Source organism: Blennius ocellaris (genome assembly GCF_963422515.1).
Source record: "Blennius ocellaris genome assembly, chromosome: 22".
NCBI classification, from domain to species: Eukaryota; Metazoa; Chordata; class Actinopteri; order Blenniiformes; family Blenniidae; genus Blennius; species Blennius ocellaris.
In genome coordinates, this window is record NC_137671.1 from 17,199,504 (window position 1) to 17,218,156 (window position 18,653).

An 18,653-nucleotide genomic window follows, 5' to 3' on the forward strand; every position below is an offset into this window, starting at 1 on the left:
TTCAAGTTTCTATATCTGGTGGAATGTGTTGGGTGGTTTGTTGGCCTCAGACTCCTGTAACATGGACTGTCTGCGGGAGAGGATGAAGCAGAGGCTGCAGAGTGCTATGCGGACGCTCAGGAAGTCCATCAACAAGCAACAGTTCTACATACAGTTATCAGGAATGGAATACGAGGTAGCCCAGAAACCATCCCAACTACCAGAAGCCAAGACCTGCAGCACAGGACAAGTCCTCCAAGATGGACAATGCGGTAAGTCTGAAGGTAGAGGGTCATGCCACTCCCTTGTGCTGACTTGTGTGTCTTCCCTCAGTGAGCTGTGGCATGGGGACCTTCTACAGCGGGGAGCAGGAGCAGTGTGTTCAATGTCCTCCAGGTACCTACCAGGACATGGTGGGCCAGCTGTCCTGTGAGCCCTGTCCCAGCACTGAGGGGCAAGGCACTGTCGGGGCCAAGAATGTGTCCCAGTGTGGAGGTACCCTATCTTTCTTTTGTTTTTTTTTAAACCATGTTAGGTTGGAGAGAACTGAATATGATAATTTTAACATCAAAATTGTTTTAAAATAAAAAAAGTGGAATACATTAAATCCAGGGTGCTCAGAATAGAAAAGAAAACTGAAGTTATAATCAACAAACATTGAAAAACACTGCTTTCAAGCTGCATTAAATCACAATATTTTCTACTTATTACTAAGGCTGTGATGGCAACAACATGGTCCAGGGGCCAAAACTGGTCCAAGAGAATCCAATCTGGCCCATGGGATAATTTTATAAACTCTACAACTGACAAGTCTGTTTAACCCGTACGTGCCCTACATTTCTCACATTGAATCAAACTCCGACCCTGATGACATATATAACGACTGACATCCTCAGTTGGAGTAATGGGGATGTGTTCAAGGCTGCTTGCTGCTTAATTTATTGCTGCTGCTGTTATTAAAAAATAACAAAAAGAAGATTGGTATTTAGTATATGCTACGATTTAATGTTGGTTGGTATTTTTACTAAAGGAGGACTCAATAAAGTTCTCCTTTTCAAATGAAAGAACATGTGGAACATCCAAAAAAACATACTTTTTAAAATTTTTGGTTTCGTTGATTGTGTTTGTTTTTTTAATCTGATTCATTTCTGTCTTCTGTGTTTATATGTTCAAAGTACATACCTTCAATTAAAATGGTCAATTAAATGCAGACACAGCAGGTCTTACACCAAAATGGTGATCTGAAACAGAATGTATGAAGACACACCTGAGAGACACATATGTGTAGTGTCACATAGATAATTTGGACATTTTGTGTAATGAAGTGCTGAAGTGGCTCTGTCTTGTAGCTGTGAGAACACATTGAAGCTGAGATATTTTCACAGAACAGAGATACACATTTCCTTGGTGATTTCCTCAGGTCAATGTCCAGCAGGTCAGTTTTCTGCAGACGGTTTCCGGCCCTGCCAGTCCTGTCCGCTGGGTTCGTACCAGTCCGAACCGGGCCGGGTGCTCTGCTTCCCCTGTGGCGGAGGCCTCATGACCAAGTATGAAAGCTCACAGTCCTTCAGGGACTGTGAAGCCAAAGGTAAGAGATCCAGATAACTTTTCTTCATGTTCCCAGTGTGGAAACAGATGAATAATTCAATTCAATTCAATTCAACTTTATTTATATAGCACCAAATACAACACAGTCATTCCAATGTGCTTTTAACAGAGAAAATGTAAAAGCCCAACAAATCCACATGAGCAAGCAGGTTTATTGCGACTGTGGAAAGGAACAATTCCCTCTAACAGGAAGAAACCTTTTTCAGAAACCAGACTCAGAGGTGGCTGCATTCTGCTGACCGGTTGGGTTGAAAGGATAGAGGAGAGGAAAGGATAGGGAAGACAGAGAGATAGATTGAGTGGGGAGATACAAACCTTGATTTGGGTAATCGGCAAGAAACAGAACCTGGTCCGGGTACAGAGAGGTAGAGAGAGGTAGAGAAAGAGGTAGAGTGAGAGGCAGAGCGAGATGCTGGGATGGGGTGTTTTAAAACAGCCCTGACTATAAGCTTTAGCAAATAGAAAAGTTTTAAGTCTGGTCTTACAAGTAGAGACTGTTTCAGCCTTCCTAACTGAAACTGGGATCTGGTTCCACAAGACGGGAACTTGAGAGCTGAAGGCTCCACCTCCATTCTGCTTTTAGAAAACCTAGGAACCTCCAGTAAGCAGCACTCTGAGAACCAAGAGTTCTTCTTGGGAGATACGGGACTAACAGTTCTTTAAGATATGATGGAGCCTGGTTGTTAAGAGCTTTATAGGTTAGAAGAAGGATTTGAAATTTTATTCCAGATTTAACAGGGAGCCAATGAAGAGAGGTTAGTATTGGAGTGATGTGATCTCTTATGCTGGTCCTTGTCAGGACCCTCACTGCAGCATTTTGAATTAATTGAAGACTTGTTATAAGCAGTTATTTGGACACCCTGATAATAGGGAGTTAAAATAGGCTACTCTCGAAGTAATAAATGCGTGGATTAGTTTTTCGGCATCACTCTGATATAATAATAATGGAGTCACAGCATCATAAAACCATCAAATCATCTTCTATACACAGCTACACTTATTTGATATCACCTTAAACACCTAAAAAATAATATAAATAAACTGCTTTAATAGCAGTTTAACATTTAACATTTACTCACCTTGAGACATTATTTGAAGTTCTACCGAAACGAAACTCAACAAATCATAGACAACAATATATTGTTATTAACATTGTTGCTGTTGTTGTAGTTCATTATAGTTTATAACCAGTGACAGCTGGTGGTAAATTTCTTAGGTGGGGCTGTCCATTATTCAATTCCAGACAATGTTAACTTCATTTAAATACATTGTCTACTGTATATAAACCACATTAAATCAATCTTGCCTTATTTAGATTGAGAGAGGCCCAGTGATGACGAACATGATTGTACTTTTAAACAGCTAATGAATAGAGCACACTTTTTCAGATGACACTTTTATTAACATACCTGTAGCCATTATTGCACTAAATAATGTTTGACTGGCATCTCTCCCTTTCATGAGTTTGTTGTTTGTTTGTTTTTACACTGGTTGATGTTTGATCGATTTATCTATTTACATTGTGCACTTTGTTTTTATTGAGCGCATTCTTTTATATGTTTTCTTTTGTAACGGCACTTTTAGTAGGACTGCACCTTATAATGCCGTTGTACTCGTTACAGTGGCAATAGAGACATTCTATTATATTCTAAACAAATACAAGCAGAAGCTTTATGTGTCCCTTTTAAAAACTGAATGTGTTTTGAGGCTGGTTTACTTGAAATGACAGTTAGTTTAAGTTTAGGAAAAACAAAAGAAATATCAGGTATATTTTCAAACAACACATCAATTCATTCTTCAAAGGTTTATAGAATGAGTCCTAGTCCAGTCTGTCTCTAGCCCCATTGGCCTCTGTGCCTCCTGTCCCGAGTTCTCAGGCTCGAGTTCTTCCCCCTGTCCCTTGGGGTGTGTTTGTCTACACCTGTATGTCTCACCTCACATTCCAATTAACCAATGGTCTTCTCCCTCTGTGTGCATTGATTGTTATGAGTGGCACCTGTGTCCTCCCTTTTCCTTTGTATTTAAACCCCTCTCCCTCTTTTGTCAGTTGGCTTGTCTTGTTGCTCCTGATTCCCTTGTGTTTCCTTGTGTTCTCTGGATTTTTGATGAGAGTCTGCGCTTGGGTCTATCCTCCCATGCCCTGACAGAAACATTTAAAAAGAGTCCAAAAAACACAATTTTAACAAGTTGCAAGTGATGATGACAATTAACATAGATAACTCTTAACAAATGTGCCTATGTAAACACATACATACACAGTTTGTCTGAATCCCCTTTTAGCTGCAGTGTATTTAATCATCCTTATCACAAGCAGTGATTATGTGTTAAAAGAAGTGGAAAGAAGCACAGCTTATTTAATCCTACTTCGATCAAAGTGGTTAATATATCAGCTATATCAGTACATCTATTATTAGTATGTCAGTTTTTATGTTTTTAGACTGTCTAATGCTAGACATATTGTTTTACATTTGTGTAATTTGCACTAGTGATCACTGGAGTTGATGATGCTGCCTTCTCTGCATGGTTCAGTGTTATGTTTCTGCAGTTGTTATGCCATCCAGAGCTGAATAATATCTTAGCTGTGAAGTACAGTGGTTTACACTGCTGTTTATCAAACCTCCCCTCTTCTTCTCCTCAGTGCACTGTTCTCCTGGGCATTATTACAACTCCAGCACACACCGTTGCATTCGCTGCCCAGCAAGCACCTACCAATCCGAATTTGGACAGAACTACTGCATCGCTTGTCCGGGAAACACAACTACAGACTTTGATGGAGCCACCAACGTCTCGCACTGCAAGAGTAAGGCTGAAACACACCCCTGCTCATCCTGCAGATCCAGCAGAACCCCGCCACAATTGCCTTATCATATCAGATATGATTACAAAAGACATCAAATAGCATTTTTTTATTCATAAGAGATAACCTGTCACCCAATTTATATGGCTGAAGTAACAAAAACATAGGATGTTGCCAAAAATTAAATGATGCGTGTTGTCTACTATTCATGTATAATATACCAGGTCTTTTTTCTGATATGCATTTTAAATTAGATACAATTTTTCTATCATTACAGTAAAATTTGGATTTGCAGATGCAAAAAGCAGTAAACTGCATCTTAATATGTGAGGGAATGCTAAGTTATGGAGGAAAAACAACAACAATAATCGTTAAAGCCGCAAGCAGCCTTGAACGGGTCCTCGCTACTTGCGGGACTCTAATAGAGAATGTCAGTCGCCATGTATGTCCTGCTTTCTCTATGCGTTGTAGTGACACAGTGTTAATGTAGATTAAACGGTCAGCCAAACTCTTTTGAGACCAAGGAATGCAAGCAGCCTTGCTCCTTTTATGACTTCTTGCAGCCAAGTCACTGACAGTCAAACAGAGTGAAACAGAAAAAAGAGGACCCAAAACACAGACACAAAACTCTGGTAAACACAACAATAATGCACAAGGTGCCATTGAGAACTTGCAGGGTATGCAGATGAATGTAGCTAAAGCTTGCACATAGCAACAACTGGCAAATATAGCACATATGCCAACACCAGCATGTATGATAATTGGTGTCTATGCTAATGTTGGATTGTATGCTATTTAAAACCCATCCGAATGAGTGTATGTGCTAATTAGTATATATGTTAATATAGCGCTGTTGCTAATTAGTTAAATTAGCAACAAGTTATTATTACCAAACAAGACCAACACACAACTTAGTTATTGCCCTTTGATGGACTGAATATATGAAAAACTGCAGGTGGTGCTATGCCCGATGGTTGTAACTGTCTTTTGACTGTGATCAAACATGGACTCTCATGCAATGTCTAAAGTTTGAGCCAGATCCGAGCATGTACACCCGACTTCCTGTTTCCAGCAGGTAGCACTATGGCTGATGAGTTAGGGTTTTTTTTAACTGTCTCATGTTGCACATAGTTTCAGTTCTTGACTGAGTTTATTCCAAATCCTCACTCCACTGACTGAAGCACTCCTCCTCGTTGTAGTTCGAAGCCCAGATTGTCCCTTTTCTATCAGTAGAAAGTTTCTGAAAGATATTCCTCCCATCTCAGATGTGGTCTTGTGGAGGTGTTGGTGTTTGCTCAGGGCAGGGGTCGGTAAACCATGGCTCTTTTGTCTTTCTGCTGCAGCTCCTTGAGCTTTTTGAGCCCCTTGCAGTATATCCCTGAGAGGCGCAGGCCAGGACGGTACAGTCAGGCAAAGTGCTGTAAAATGTAGGTTGCAAACAACACAGGGATGTCACATCATTATACAACAAAAGTGGTGCAAATGTGGAAATTGCAACAGCTCTGCGGTTGTCCGAAGATATGAGCTTCCTTTATCTGTGACAGATAAAGGTGACATTATAGTGGCTCTGACTCTATTATGTTTCGTATGAATCGGCCTCGACTTTAAATATTTGCAGCTTCTCTATTATAACTTACAAGACTCTGATTCTTTGTCTGCTTTTGTGATTCTGGTGGTCTTTGTTATGTATTCTATTAAACCATGAGTCTTACCTGTGCCTATTACAAGAAGTTCTTCGTAGCTTTAGGAACCAAGGCAGTCATTATGATACATCACCTCCACTGTAGAATGTAGAATCAGTTGCAATAAACTACATTTTAGTTATTGAGAATTGCGGTTTGAAGTTAACTAAAAAGTAATGCAAAGTAGTGGAACACATGGCTTTGCTGCAGACTGACTCCAGCTCATATATACTGTATGTTTCATTCGTATTTTGTCCTCAGACCAGCTGTGTGGAGGGGAGCTGGGGGAGTACACCGGATACATTGAGTCCCCAAACTACCCTGGAGATTACCCGTCCAACGTGGATTGTGTCTGGACCATCAACCCACCACACAAGAGGCGGATCCTCATAGTGGTGCCAGAGATCTTCCTCCCGATCGAGGACGAGTGTGGAGATGTGTTGGTCATGAGAAAAAGCGGTAAGAATCAGGAGAAACAAGATATGATTGTAAATTATCTATGTAGCCCTTATACTTAAATGCCAATATACGGCACCTTGGCTGGATATGTCTCACTGGCCTGGGGACTGATTTAGTAAGGAAGCTACGAATTTCTTTAAGGTGAATTAACTTACCAATAATTCCCTGCTTAACCTGCAAAGAGGCCCAGTCAGCAGATTATTTGCTAAACTGTTAATGAGTGAAACCAATCAACAAATTGTCACGGGTAGCAGACAGGACCCAAGTGCAGGACTCTGGAGGCAGGCTGAGTTCAATCAAGTCTTTTATTCATAAGGACAGCACAGACCGACAAATAGCATGTTGCTCCTCGACCTGAGGAGCGCAGCAGACTTGACTCCAAATCACTGGACAGGACGGACGAGACATGGATGACTAACAGACCGACACTGACACACACACAGACAGGACATATATTGCTGGCAGGGTAATGACTGGAATTGGCCCCAGGTGTGGAACGGGACCGCCCAGACCTGTGGCCCGCCCACTCTTAAGGAAGATCCCAGCCTACCTCCTGACACAAATACTCAAATTTACTTTCACCTCTCATTCAAAACCCAAATCGGAAGACATTGATATAATCACACAGTGTAACATTCACAATAACCCATTTAATACCTGAACTGCTCAACAATATTGGAACGATATATACACTGTTAGATACCCGGGATTTTATAGTCTAGTTCGTTGGTACTAGTTGGCGCGCTTGTTGGAGCTCAAAAGGAAAGAAAGAAAACGTGGAGAAGATCTGTACCTTGGTGGGGTTGAAACAGATTTCCTTCCCCCAGTGATGAACCCTGCTGTGTGTCTCCGTCTGAGACCACCTCTCGGGAAAGGCCAGTGAGGATCCACATGCCTGCTAAGATGACGTTCAAGTCCCAGTCTCAGCAACCTGCGTTGTCCTCTTCGTTGCTCCCGGTCGTGGTTTTTCCCGCCGACAGTTCAGCATCACGCTCCTCCTCTGGCAGCTCGCGCTAACCAGCGAGCTAACCAGCAAGCTAGCTCCGGCTCCGGCTTCTTCGTCCCTGTTTGTTTTTTCTCTCCTCACTAATGATGATCGAATTTGAACGAATCGTTCAAAACCCGCGAGTCACTTTACTGAACGGTGACTCACGAGTTTTCACGTTCATTAACTCGTTCACTGAGTCATTCTTGCTACAGCCTCCATCCGCAGAGAGGAAAATATAAATGTCACTGTTCTGCAGCTCATGTAACTCCATTACTCATTTTAGTCGCCCTGTGAGAAAAGCAGCTGTAATGCGAAAAGAGCTGCTAAAAGAGCTGCAAAAGGAGTTGCTAAAAGCAGCTTGTAGCCGAGCTGCTAACGCTAGCTGCTAAGCACAGCAGCTTCGGGCTCCTTACATTCACATGAGGCTTTCAGCAGCTCGAGTCAGCTTGTCGGTGAAGTTCAGCACGAATGACCGACTTACCTAGCTTCAATCGTTCAGCTCACATGCCCGAGTCACCTCGAAACTCGAAAGAGTCATTCACTGAATCAGTCAGTAGCACTTCTGCTGTGTCGTTCACCTCATGAGCGATGAGTGGTGAGCCCTCCGACTCTCCCTCACCTGAAAGTTTCTGAGTGACGGCGGAGAAAAAACCCCACACATTGTTTGTTCCACAAAGCTTGTAGAAATAAAAACATGAATAATACATGGATATATACACAATAAACAATGTTAAAATACAACTGTTGTGTGTATTGTGTTACATTTAATATTTGCCCCTATACTTAGTTCTGCCCTATCAACGTCACATTATTTATTGATACTAAGAAAAAAAGAAAATCAGAATGTTTGAAGGAAAAAAAAAATAAAAATCATATGTATATATTAATATATATTGTATGTCTGCCATTCTGGATGCCAGGTATTCAGTTAAATCATTCATCTAATTTATTTTCTGATTCAACTAAACCTCAGAAACAACACACATAATCTAGAATAAGGAGACCAGGATCACTAAAAACTAATGTGTACTTATTGTTTATTTTCCTCATAAGTGTTTCAGCATTTTACGATGAATACATGATTCTCCCCCGTGGTTCATGTCGCAGTTCAGCCTCCAGGTCCAGGAGCGGGGGGAAATAGTGCGCATGCGCAACTGAATCAAATGACTCAGACAACCGGTTCACTTGGATATACGACTCAAAAACCCGTGAGTCCGTTCAAGGAGTCGGGTTTCTCATCACTACTTCTCACTCTTGTGTGTCCTACACTCTCCAATCTCTTTTTCCCGCCCCCCTGCCCTCATAGGTTAAAAGTCAGAATGTCACCTTGATTGACATCTGTCTTTCCCGATGGGCGAACGGAATGGTGCATGTTACATTCATTAACAATAGGAAAAACCTAAATCAACCAATTCTTATTAATCTCAAAATGAACAAACGTATGTGTATAGTAATGTGTGAGGTAAACGGAGAGATAAACATCTAAATTCATGTAAGCACTACATATCTCTACATTCTAGATGTTATTTGAAATTACACCAGTTAGAGCAATGTTTTTCAACCTTTTTTGAGCCAAGGCACACTTTTGTCTTTGGAAAACTCTTGAGGTACACCACCACCCGAAAATGTTAAAATGTTAAACTCTGTAGCCTATATTAACAATATAAAGTCTTTCTCATCAAAGTTTTATCAACGGGAATCAAATAAATACAGAAAAAAGTATTTCCCAATTTCTTTTTTTTAATTTTTACTCACTCAGTGTGAAACCTGATGGATGAAGAGCTGAGATCCTGGTTAACATTCTTCCTTTTCAAAAACGTCTCCGTCACTGTCACTGACACAGTACTTTGATACAAGATGGGAGCAGGAGGTGGAGATTAACCAGACTGACGTCTGTCAGTTTCCATTTCACCGGCACACCCTAACGTCTTGTCTCAAAGTTCTGTGCTGCCATCTATTGGCGAAGAGTACTTATACATGATTACTCTGCAACACACTGTCGGCTGTGAGATCGAATGTTTTTTGAGAAAAAATGTGAAATTGGATAATTTCCCACGGCTCACCTGACTAGATCTCGGAACACCAGTGTGCTGCGGCACAGTGGTTGAAAAACACTGAGTTAGAGGGTAGAAGATGCTCTATAATCTGAATGTTGGCTGATGTTACACCAGTTGATGGGAGGAAGATTCTCTATAATCTGGATGTTTGTTGGAGGAAGGCACTCTAGAACCTGGATGTTGGCTCTATGTAAGCACTTCTTGAAAAAAACTGAAGGAGAGCTGTGAAGAAGTCTCCACATAACAGTTGAGCTAAACTACCAGCATAAAGACAGTGGTTTTAAAAAATGAAGCCTTGCCACCTGCTAATACATCACAGTTACAATGCACAGAGTCTAATGTTTGTCTCACAGTTTTCCACATAAACTGGCTACTACGGTACATTTAATAATTTCTTCATTGATTCTGTCAATGAAATATAACAATTATCCCGCCCATCACCAACATCATCTTCCAATTGATCCTAAAATACCAGTATTTAGACTCGATCAAATTACAGATAGGGAGGTGGTCAATATTATCAAGTCCATTAAATCTTCAAAGGCAAAAGGCATGTATGGAATTGACACCCATTTTTTGAAAACACACATGGGAACACTGGTGGGCACACCAGTGTTTGCTCACTCATTTGATACACTCATTCGATACACTCATTTGATACACTGATACATTTCTCAATCAGTTAGACAGTTGTTCCATTGGGCTGGAAGGGGGCCACTGTCTTGCACTGCTACTCCCACACAGTTCCATATTGGGACCTATACTTTTTCTGTGTACATCAATGACCTGCCAAATGTCCGTCAGAATGTTCACTTTCAAATGTACGGAGATGATGCTATAATTTTTACTCCTGTTAAAACAACTGAGGAGACATCATCTATCTTCATAGCAGCCCCAGCAAACATACAGCAGTGGCTCATCAACTCATCCTTACTGTTGGCGCAGCCATGCTTACTCAGTTTTAAAGGACCCATATTATACTAAATTGACTTTTCTGTGCTTTAAACATCATAAAAGTGCTATTTGGGGTTCATATACATCCCCAAAGTGTTTTTTTCATTGATTCCCTCAAGCTTGCGTTGGAGGGCGATCTTTCTCTGTTCTAACTGGTGGGGGAGCTCAACACCTTGATTCTATTTGATGACACGGCATCACCTTGCTTGACGTCACAGAGCTGGAGAAGCCCCGCCTCCAGGAAGATTGACATGCGGAGAAACCAAAACAAGACACGCCCACCGTGCCAAGGAGCGCGTGCCGCCTCTTCTCTGCATGCTATCTCAGTCTATCCTCGCTATACATTGAACGCTAATGTTTTGTTGCTGTCGATAACTGTTTTTGATATCACGTCCACTTAGAGAAAATGTGTTTTCGGGTGCAAGTATGTGTCCACACTATTTGTATTGCCGAAAGAAGAAGCACAGCGGCGAATGTGGCTGGACTTTTTTTTTCCGCAACGAATGTGTTTGTTTGCGAGCGACACTTCACCAAAGAAGCTTCCAGAACTACGGGTACTTTGAAACTGGACTTACTCAGAAGCTCATCTGTCAGGATTGGTGGAGTGCAGGGTTCAAACACCAACTAGGTCGGGATGTAAAATTGGAAATGAAGTTTATTCAAGTCTCTCCAACGGAGCGGTAATCCGGAGCGAGGGGTCGTAGGAGCAGAGGCGGGCGTCACGGAGACGGGATCTTCCGAGCAGGACGGAGCGGCGCACACCGGGACTGCAGGAGGGAACAAACGGAGGTCAGAAAACTTGGAAGCTTCCAAACACGAAGCGATCAGACTCATAACAAAGGTACGAGGGGCAGAGTCAAGGTACGGCAGAGTACACGTAACGATCTTGCGAGCTGCTGGCTACGTCACCCAGGGGGTGGGAGGAGGCGGCTGTGGGCTGGGCTGCAGTCTCCGTGAGGGTGGAGGAGGTGGAGGAGCTGAGAACCACCTGTTTCATGAGAGGTGACGTCAGCTCAATCCAAGAAATAGCTCTAATTTCACAAGTTTTGAGTGTTGTATACTGCAGTGTTTTTCAACCACTGTGCCGCAGCACACTGGTGTTCCACGAGATATTGTCAGGTGTGCCGTGGGAAATTATCCAATTTCACATTTTTTCAAAAGAAACATTAACTCTCACAACCGCTGTGGCGAGCGCCACAGAACAATTGTTCTGAGTCGAGATTCTATTCTGCCAGCTGATCACTAGAGGCTCTTATTTTGACATGACTACATGCAACCAGAACTTCATAACAGGATGACACTCCACACAACACATTTCTCACTCATGGTTGATCACCAACATCCAACAAACCAAACCAAACTAGACGAAATAATTAGCTATCTGAACCGAGGAACAAAAACACAACACAAGCACAAAGCAACACACACAACAACCCCAACAATAACCCACAATAACCTCCGGCAACACATAACCTGAACTCCCATCATGCCCTGCAGCGACCAACTCCGTGATCGCTACAATACTCTTCGCCAATAGATGGCAGCACAGAACATTGCTGGTGAAATCGAAACTTAACAGAGGTCAGTCTGGTTAATCACCACCACCTGCGCTGCTCCCATCTTGTACCAAAGTACTGTCAGTGACAGTGATGGAGAAGTTTTTGAAAAGGAAGAATGTTAACACGGATATCAGCTCTGTGTTCATCCATCAGGTCCAGGTTTCACACTGACGGAGTCAAAATAAAAAAAAGAAATTGGGAAATACTTTTTTCTGTATTTATTTGATTCCTGTTGATAAAGCATTGATGAGAATGACTTTATGTTGTTAATATAGGTTACAGAGTTTCACATTTTACCATTTTCGGGTGGTGGTGTGCCTCCAGATTTTTCCAAAGAAAAAAGTGTGCCTTGACTCAAAAAAGGTTGAAAAACACTGGTATCACCCAAATTATTATCCCACATGAGCATAGGATGAACTGTGAAACATGAAATATAGTGAAATATGGGTCCTTTAAGGAAAATCCTCATTTGGTAACTGACTGTCTTCCACTTTGTGATTGGTCAGTCACACACAGAATCCTACACACACAACCACAGCCAGAGCTCTGACCTACTCTCACGGACACACAGACAGTGACTGAACTCCCTGTGCTTGGCTTGACTGTATCTCAAATTGCTTTCTTCAGCTCGCTTCTATTTCGGTTTATATGATATTTAAATTTACTTAGTGGACTTGTTTCGTAACGTACGCGGTACATTTGACAAGACAGAGCTGAAAACAACACGTGTCGCATTGGACACTGCACATTTTTATTTTTTTTTACTATCTGCTTGCTTTTCGTTTGGCTGGTGGTGTAAAGTCAGTTGGAAAACTGACCACGGTGCTTTTGAATAGGATACAGTCAACAAGGTTGACATTTTTTCCCTGTATGCCATCACTGGATGTTTACATGAATTGAAGAGTATAAAGAGATACGCCTTCCCTGAAAGTTTCATTGCGATATCTTGACTATTAAAGAAACTACAAGTGTTTTTAAGTAAAAGTTATGTTGGTCGATTTCATACATAACCCAAGCTTATACATTTCCGTGAAACTTCGGACAAGTCAAAATGTGTCCGGGCAAGTAAAACGTTTTTTTTTTTATTTTCCCCTTAACTGAGTACCGAACCGAATCGTGACTTCTGTACTGAGGTATGTACCAAACCATGATTTTTGTGTACCGTTACACCCCAAATTAAAGCCACTCTGGCTATTTGGTTAAATGTTAGAAAGACACTAAATCTTCCCAGCTCACTTTGCAGATTGATACGAATTCATCATAATCCGGAGTTCCCACCTTCCTCTGTTTTTAAAGATTGGGCTGAAAAAGGCCATATTATGCTGGATGAAATATTTTGAGGGCAGAAGTCTGATGTCCTTTCAGCAGCTCCAGCAAAAGTATGATCTGCCAACCCAAGATTTTTATAAATATTTACAAGTAAGGAATTATCTACATCAAATTAATCCCTCATCCCTTACAAGCACCACCCACAAATTTAGAGCAATTTATTTCTGTAATAAAAACGAAAATTAACAGTAAATGTATATCTCATGCTTACAAAATATTGCAAGAAAACACATAGAATACACAGGATGTTAAAAGAAAATGGGAATTAGAAATGAACATAATAATTAAGGATGATGACTGGGAACAGACATTGCGGGAGGGACATAAAATAACAAACAGTCCGAGCCTGAGAGAATATGTGTAGAAAACTAAATTGAGATTTTTTAGAACGCCCTTTGTCAGATCCAAATTTGGTAAAAACCTCTGATTGGTGTTGGAGGGCCTGTGGTCTCATAGGAGACCATACCCATATATTTTGGGACTGTCCAAAGCTAATTACCTTTTGGAAAGACATACAAGGTGAAATTAAAAATTGTCTCATCATTGAAATCCCTTTAGAGACAAATGTCATAATATTGGTAATTTTCCCAAACAATATAAGAACAAATGGCGTCAAATTTATACTTAAAATATTACTTTTAGTTGCTAAAAAAATTATTACTCTCATGGCTCAAACCTCAACCCCCCACTCAATGGAAGAACAAACTAAGGTTTAACACCTAATCCGTTAAAAACAAAAAGGAGTGTGTTTACACTGCATCAGGGACAAAGATGTAGTTAGTATGCCGGGCCATGCGAGGGCGCTGTTGCATGATTTTGTAATGAAACCACACGGACATGTGTGCTGAGAAGAATACGCTATAAACATGAAGAAAATGGAGAGCACTCGACATCGACATGGACTGATGACGCATCAGACGCTATCAGGTGTGAGTCTCAACTATAAAACTACTGATATGGACGATAAAACTAGAATACTGAATGCAAGTCATACCACTACGGGTCGCCATGTTTGTTTACAAGGGATGGAAGGGGATGGGAGGGGGAGAATTGCACATGCGCAGTATCAGGCTAAATAGCCTCCAGCAGTCTCTGCAAGAGGAATGAGCGGCCGTGAAAGACACTTTCCACCTTGGGAGCCAGATTAAAATCTTCGCGGATACAGTGCATCCGCACACTGGTGCCATGTAAATGAACCCCTCAAAAGTGAAGAAAGTTTTGCGCATAGACTCATAATCGTTGTCGTGTAAACAGGGCCTAAAAGAAATAACAGCAAGACTGCAAATGAAAACTGATGGGTAAATGGCCCTTAATTCAAAGATACATATCGAATAGTGAATTTGCTTAGGTTACTTCATTTTTTTTTCTCCAAGATAAACTGTTCTTTTCATTGTAATGCTGGCTGTCTATTTTATGGATACAAGGATACAATGTACCTATGTTGTATTGATCTATATTACTGGATTTTTCTTTATTTATTTATTTGACCTGTATTGAAGATTTCTAATAAAAACAAGTAAAAAATAAAGGAAATCAATCCTGCACTCATTTTACATAAACGTAATTTGTATAATTTGTATATTGTGTCTTATATTCCTTTATACATTGTACTGCTTGTGTGACCTGCCTTGGGACTACATATGTAAATTTACAGTTTTTCTATAATCTAGCACTTTTACAATTTGTGTATAATTTGTGTTTGTAAATGATTATACATTAATGTGCATTGTCCTGATAAAATAATTAAAAGATAAAGTAAATATTGTGGGACATCTTTCATAGTTGCTTTCAGGACAATTCAGTTTCTTTAAGATTAATGAAATGCACAACTACTGGAAACTACTAAGAAAACTGGATATTGTGTTAAAAGTGACTGAAGCCAGGCTGGCCTGGCTTGTCATAAATACCTTGGGGAGTGGAAAATTACTGACATGCAACAAAAGTTGAATACAACTCTTTGTTTGTGTGAAGGCTCACCAGTAGGAGAACAATCTGCCTAGCAACAGGGCTACGTCACTCACTCCCCTTCTAGTAATACCCAATGGGAGGAGGGGATTTAGCAGGCGCGTCTTTCAAGTAGCAACTTGCTCCTGGGTGCGCTCTTCTCTCTCTCGCTCTCTCTCTCGCTCTCTCTCTCGCATGCGGTTCAGGACGCAGGATCCACTCGTGGTGATTTGCTCTAAGAACCCACGAAATTTCCTGTAAGGCCAGTATTTTCTATCTTATGTAATATACTCCTGTGTTACTCCATTCTCAAGGTTTGAAGATCTCTAACTCACTGTATATCCTTTTCTCTCTTCGCGGGGAGAATGATTTGTCCCTCCCTGCTGTGCGGAGCCGAAGAAGACAAAGAGGACAATTGCTAATGCATTAGCAAATCAAAAATATTATAAATTAAACATTATATTAGAATTTCCTCACTCTGGGACCCGTGTTCAAAAACGCAGCCTGTCTTCTAAAACACTGCCTCATATGGATGATCGGCCAGAAACAGCTCATTTATGTGAACTGGCATTCCCGTCTGGACGGCCCCTTTGAGACCAGCAGACCATCTAAAAAGAAAAACCTTTTTGTGAAGGCTGCTACTGTTGATGTAGGCTAATGGTGATGTTAGTATTGATGAGCTGTGAAACTCTTCACTCAGTAACTGAGTAATCAGGGATAATGTGTTGCATTCAACCAGCTCTGTGCTCTTCCCTCAGCACTGCCCACCTCCATCACCACTTACGAGACGTGTCAGACCTATGAGCGACCAATAGCCTTCACTTCTCGGTCTCGCAAGCTGTGGATCCAGTTTAAATCCAATGAGGGAAACAGTGGAAAAGGCTTCCAAGTTCCATATGTCACCTACGATGGTAAGTCAGTGACACCCCTTCTGATACGAGGCACCACAAGATGTTTCTTGTATCTCCGTGTATGTTCAGTCAACCACTGTAATATCTGTTTTCTCCTATCAAACCCATTCTGTTGTGTTGCAGAGGATTACCAGCAGCTGATAGAAGACATAGTGAGAGATGGTAGACTTTACGCCTCTGAGAACCACCAAGAGATACTGAAGGTACTGAGAGACTTTTTTACATGACTTACCTGGAGCTACTTTGAGACAAGGCAAAGCAAAAATATTTATAGAGCACCATTCAAACACAGGGCAATTCACAGTGCTTTACAAAGAAATTAAAGAGATTAAAGAAATACAGAAAAGCTTTATTTTAGCTAAAATTGTTTTCAAGAAGTCATGAAAATCAGTCCCTAGGCAGCTTTATGTATGTGCACGCACAACAGGAATGTAAACTCTTTGTCTGTGGTGAGCATGTGCAGTGAGTAATTCAGAGTGTTATAAAACAAATGTTCTGTCCAATGGGAAAAAACAAAAAAAAACAGGAAAATTAAGCTCACCCACAAGGCTGGGTCAGGGTAGAGGAAGAGGGGACACTAGAAGACGTGCAAGCCACATGAACGAGTGCTACTATTGTCTCGTCATGTTGAAGACTCCGCTGTCTTCATCTTCGAAGAGAAGCCACCTGGAGCCTTCTCCACCGGTGGCTATATATCTCCAAGTAAACAGTTCGAGGACATCCTGGACAGCATCAACACCAAAGTGTCCAGCTGTGATGCCTGGATAGCACTGGTTGAGGCGCTCCACCATGAGTTCCAGGATCTCCGGGACTCACTTGAGTTCAACCATCAACAGCTGGTGGAGCTAACAGTGGAGACCCGGAACCTGCGGGTGAAGTCGCTGAACCATGGTTGACCGAGCTGTCGGAGGAACACAAGAGGATGAAAGGGTTGGGCCTCGATCCTCAGAGCTGGAGCATGTGTGACAGTCTCGTCATTGCGGGACTGCCTGAGCAGGCGGAAGACACCGAGACATCACTGCAGGAATTCGTGGTCATGTACCTGAAGCTTCTGGCTGACACCATGAACATGATCACCTTTGCCCGCGTCCACCACCTAGGAGGGAGATGTCGGGACAATAAACATCCACAGCTCATCTTCACCAAGTTTGAACAGTGAACAGAAGGAGCTGGTGAAGAGCTGTGACAGGGAGTTGCAAAGGACAGACTTCAGCCTCAATGACCAGTTTCCAAAGGAGATCCCGGACCGTCGCCGATCTCTGTTCCCCATCAGAAGAAGCTTATCGGCGAGGGATCCTGAACCGTCATCACAGTGGAAAGGCTCTACATCAATAGCCAGCTGTTCCGGGACCTCGCCGTCACTCCCTGGCTCTACTGATTGACCTCACAAATTGCACAGCGTGGAGCACAAATGGAGGTTGGGAGGGAAGCAGGGCTTCTGGAGGAGGAATGTTGGCTGTCCACTGACCGGACCCCACTCGGCCTTCGTTCTTCCTGGTGGCTGGGGCATTCTCTGCTCTGCAGAATTGGGTAGGGTGGAGGCCAGCCTCTGGAGGCATCCGATGCTTCATCAGTCCATACAGATGTCGGGTTCTCTTCATTTTCGTCACATTTCTAGCGTATTGTTCCCGTAATGTTTCATTACAAAATCAAGCAACAGCGCCCTCCTGTGTCCCGGCATACTAACTGCATCACCCTCTGTTTGTCTGCTGTTGCAGTGTAAACGCACTCCTTTTATTAACGGATTAGTTGTTGTCATGTGAAACGTTGGAACGTGTTTGGATTGGTGTGATAACTGTATCTGGCGGAGAAGGGCAGAGCAGGAGGTTATGGTATGGCAAACCGCACCCAGGACCTACTATGTCTGTGGTCCCACAACAGAAAGTACGGTAGAAATCTAGGCAAGGTTGTGAACGACTCAAAGACATCCAGCGAAGAACAGGGAAGCGACTGGTGGCCGTCCAAGTCGTTCTCTGGTGGCTCAGGTTAAAGTTTCTCATTGTGAACAATAGCGTCTGGCTCCTATTGAATCTCCTCCTCCTGTTCCTGAGAGGAGCGCATGCCGACGTTTCTATAAACCCAGTTATCAAATCGAGTGAGTGCAAAGCAGTGCACGAAAACCACAAAAGAAGGTTTTTGGCTGATGAAATAATTAAATATTGCAGGCAAGTCGAGAGTAGCGTCTGCGGCTGTCGCTCCTCCTCACAGACCCGTTCCTTGGTGCCCCGCATTGCAACAGAGGGGTAGCAGAAAGTCGAACCCGACAGTTGTGAGTTCTTTCCGTACCATACACAACTTTCGGATCGTACAAAAACCCATCCCGCCCCGCTGAACAGCGCCTTATCACTCATGCATTATTATTATTGTCAGATCTGAAGTTTCCAAA

General features: G+C 42.1%; 2 protein-coding genes across 3 annotated transcripts in view; both read left to right on the forward strand.

Annotated features, from left to right (window-relative positions):
• The window catches only part of mpped1 (metallophosphoesterase domain containing 1), a gene marked incomplete at both ends in the record, with an annotated part of 407,823 nt that overhangs the window by 164,379 nt on the left and 224,791 nt on the right, over nt 1-18,653 (forward strand). The gene's annotated exons all lie outside the window — the stretch shown is intronic.
• scube1 (signal peptide, CUB domain, EGF-like 1) overlaps nt 1-18,653 on the forward strand; it is a 174,519-nt gene that overhangs the window by 152,381 nt on the left and 3,485 nt on the right. For both annotated transcript variants that reach the window (XM_080518490.1, XM_080518491.1), the window contains 7 exons: nt 51-251; nt 313-474; nt 1,400-1,567; nt 4,226-4,387; nt 6,328-6,525; nt 16,115-16,267; nt 16,391-16,470. In XM_080518490.1, coding sequence (XP_080374616.1) covers nt 51-251; nt 313-474; nt 1,400-1,567; nt 4,226-4,387; nt 6,328-6,525; nt 16,115-16,267; nt 16,391-16,470 — 1,124 coding nt within the window. The remainder of the gene's footprint in view (nt 1-50; nt 252-312; nt 475-1,399; nt 1,568-4,225; nt 4,388-6,327; nt 6,526-16,114; nt 16,268-16,390; nt 16,471-18,653) is intronic.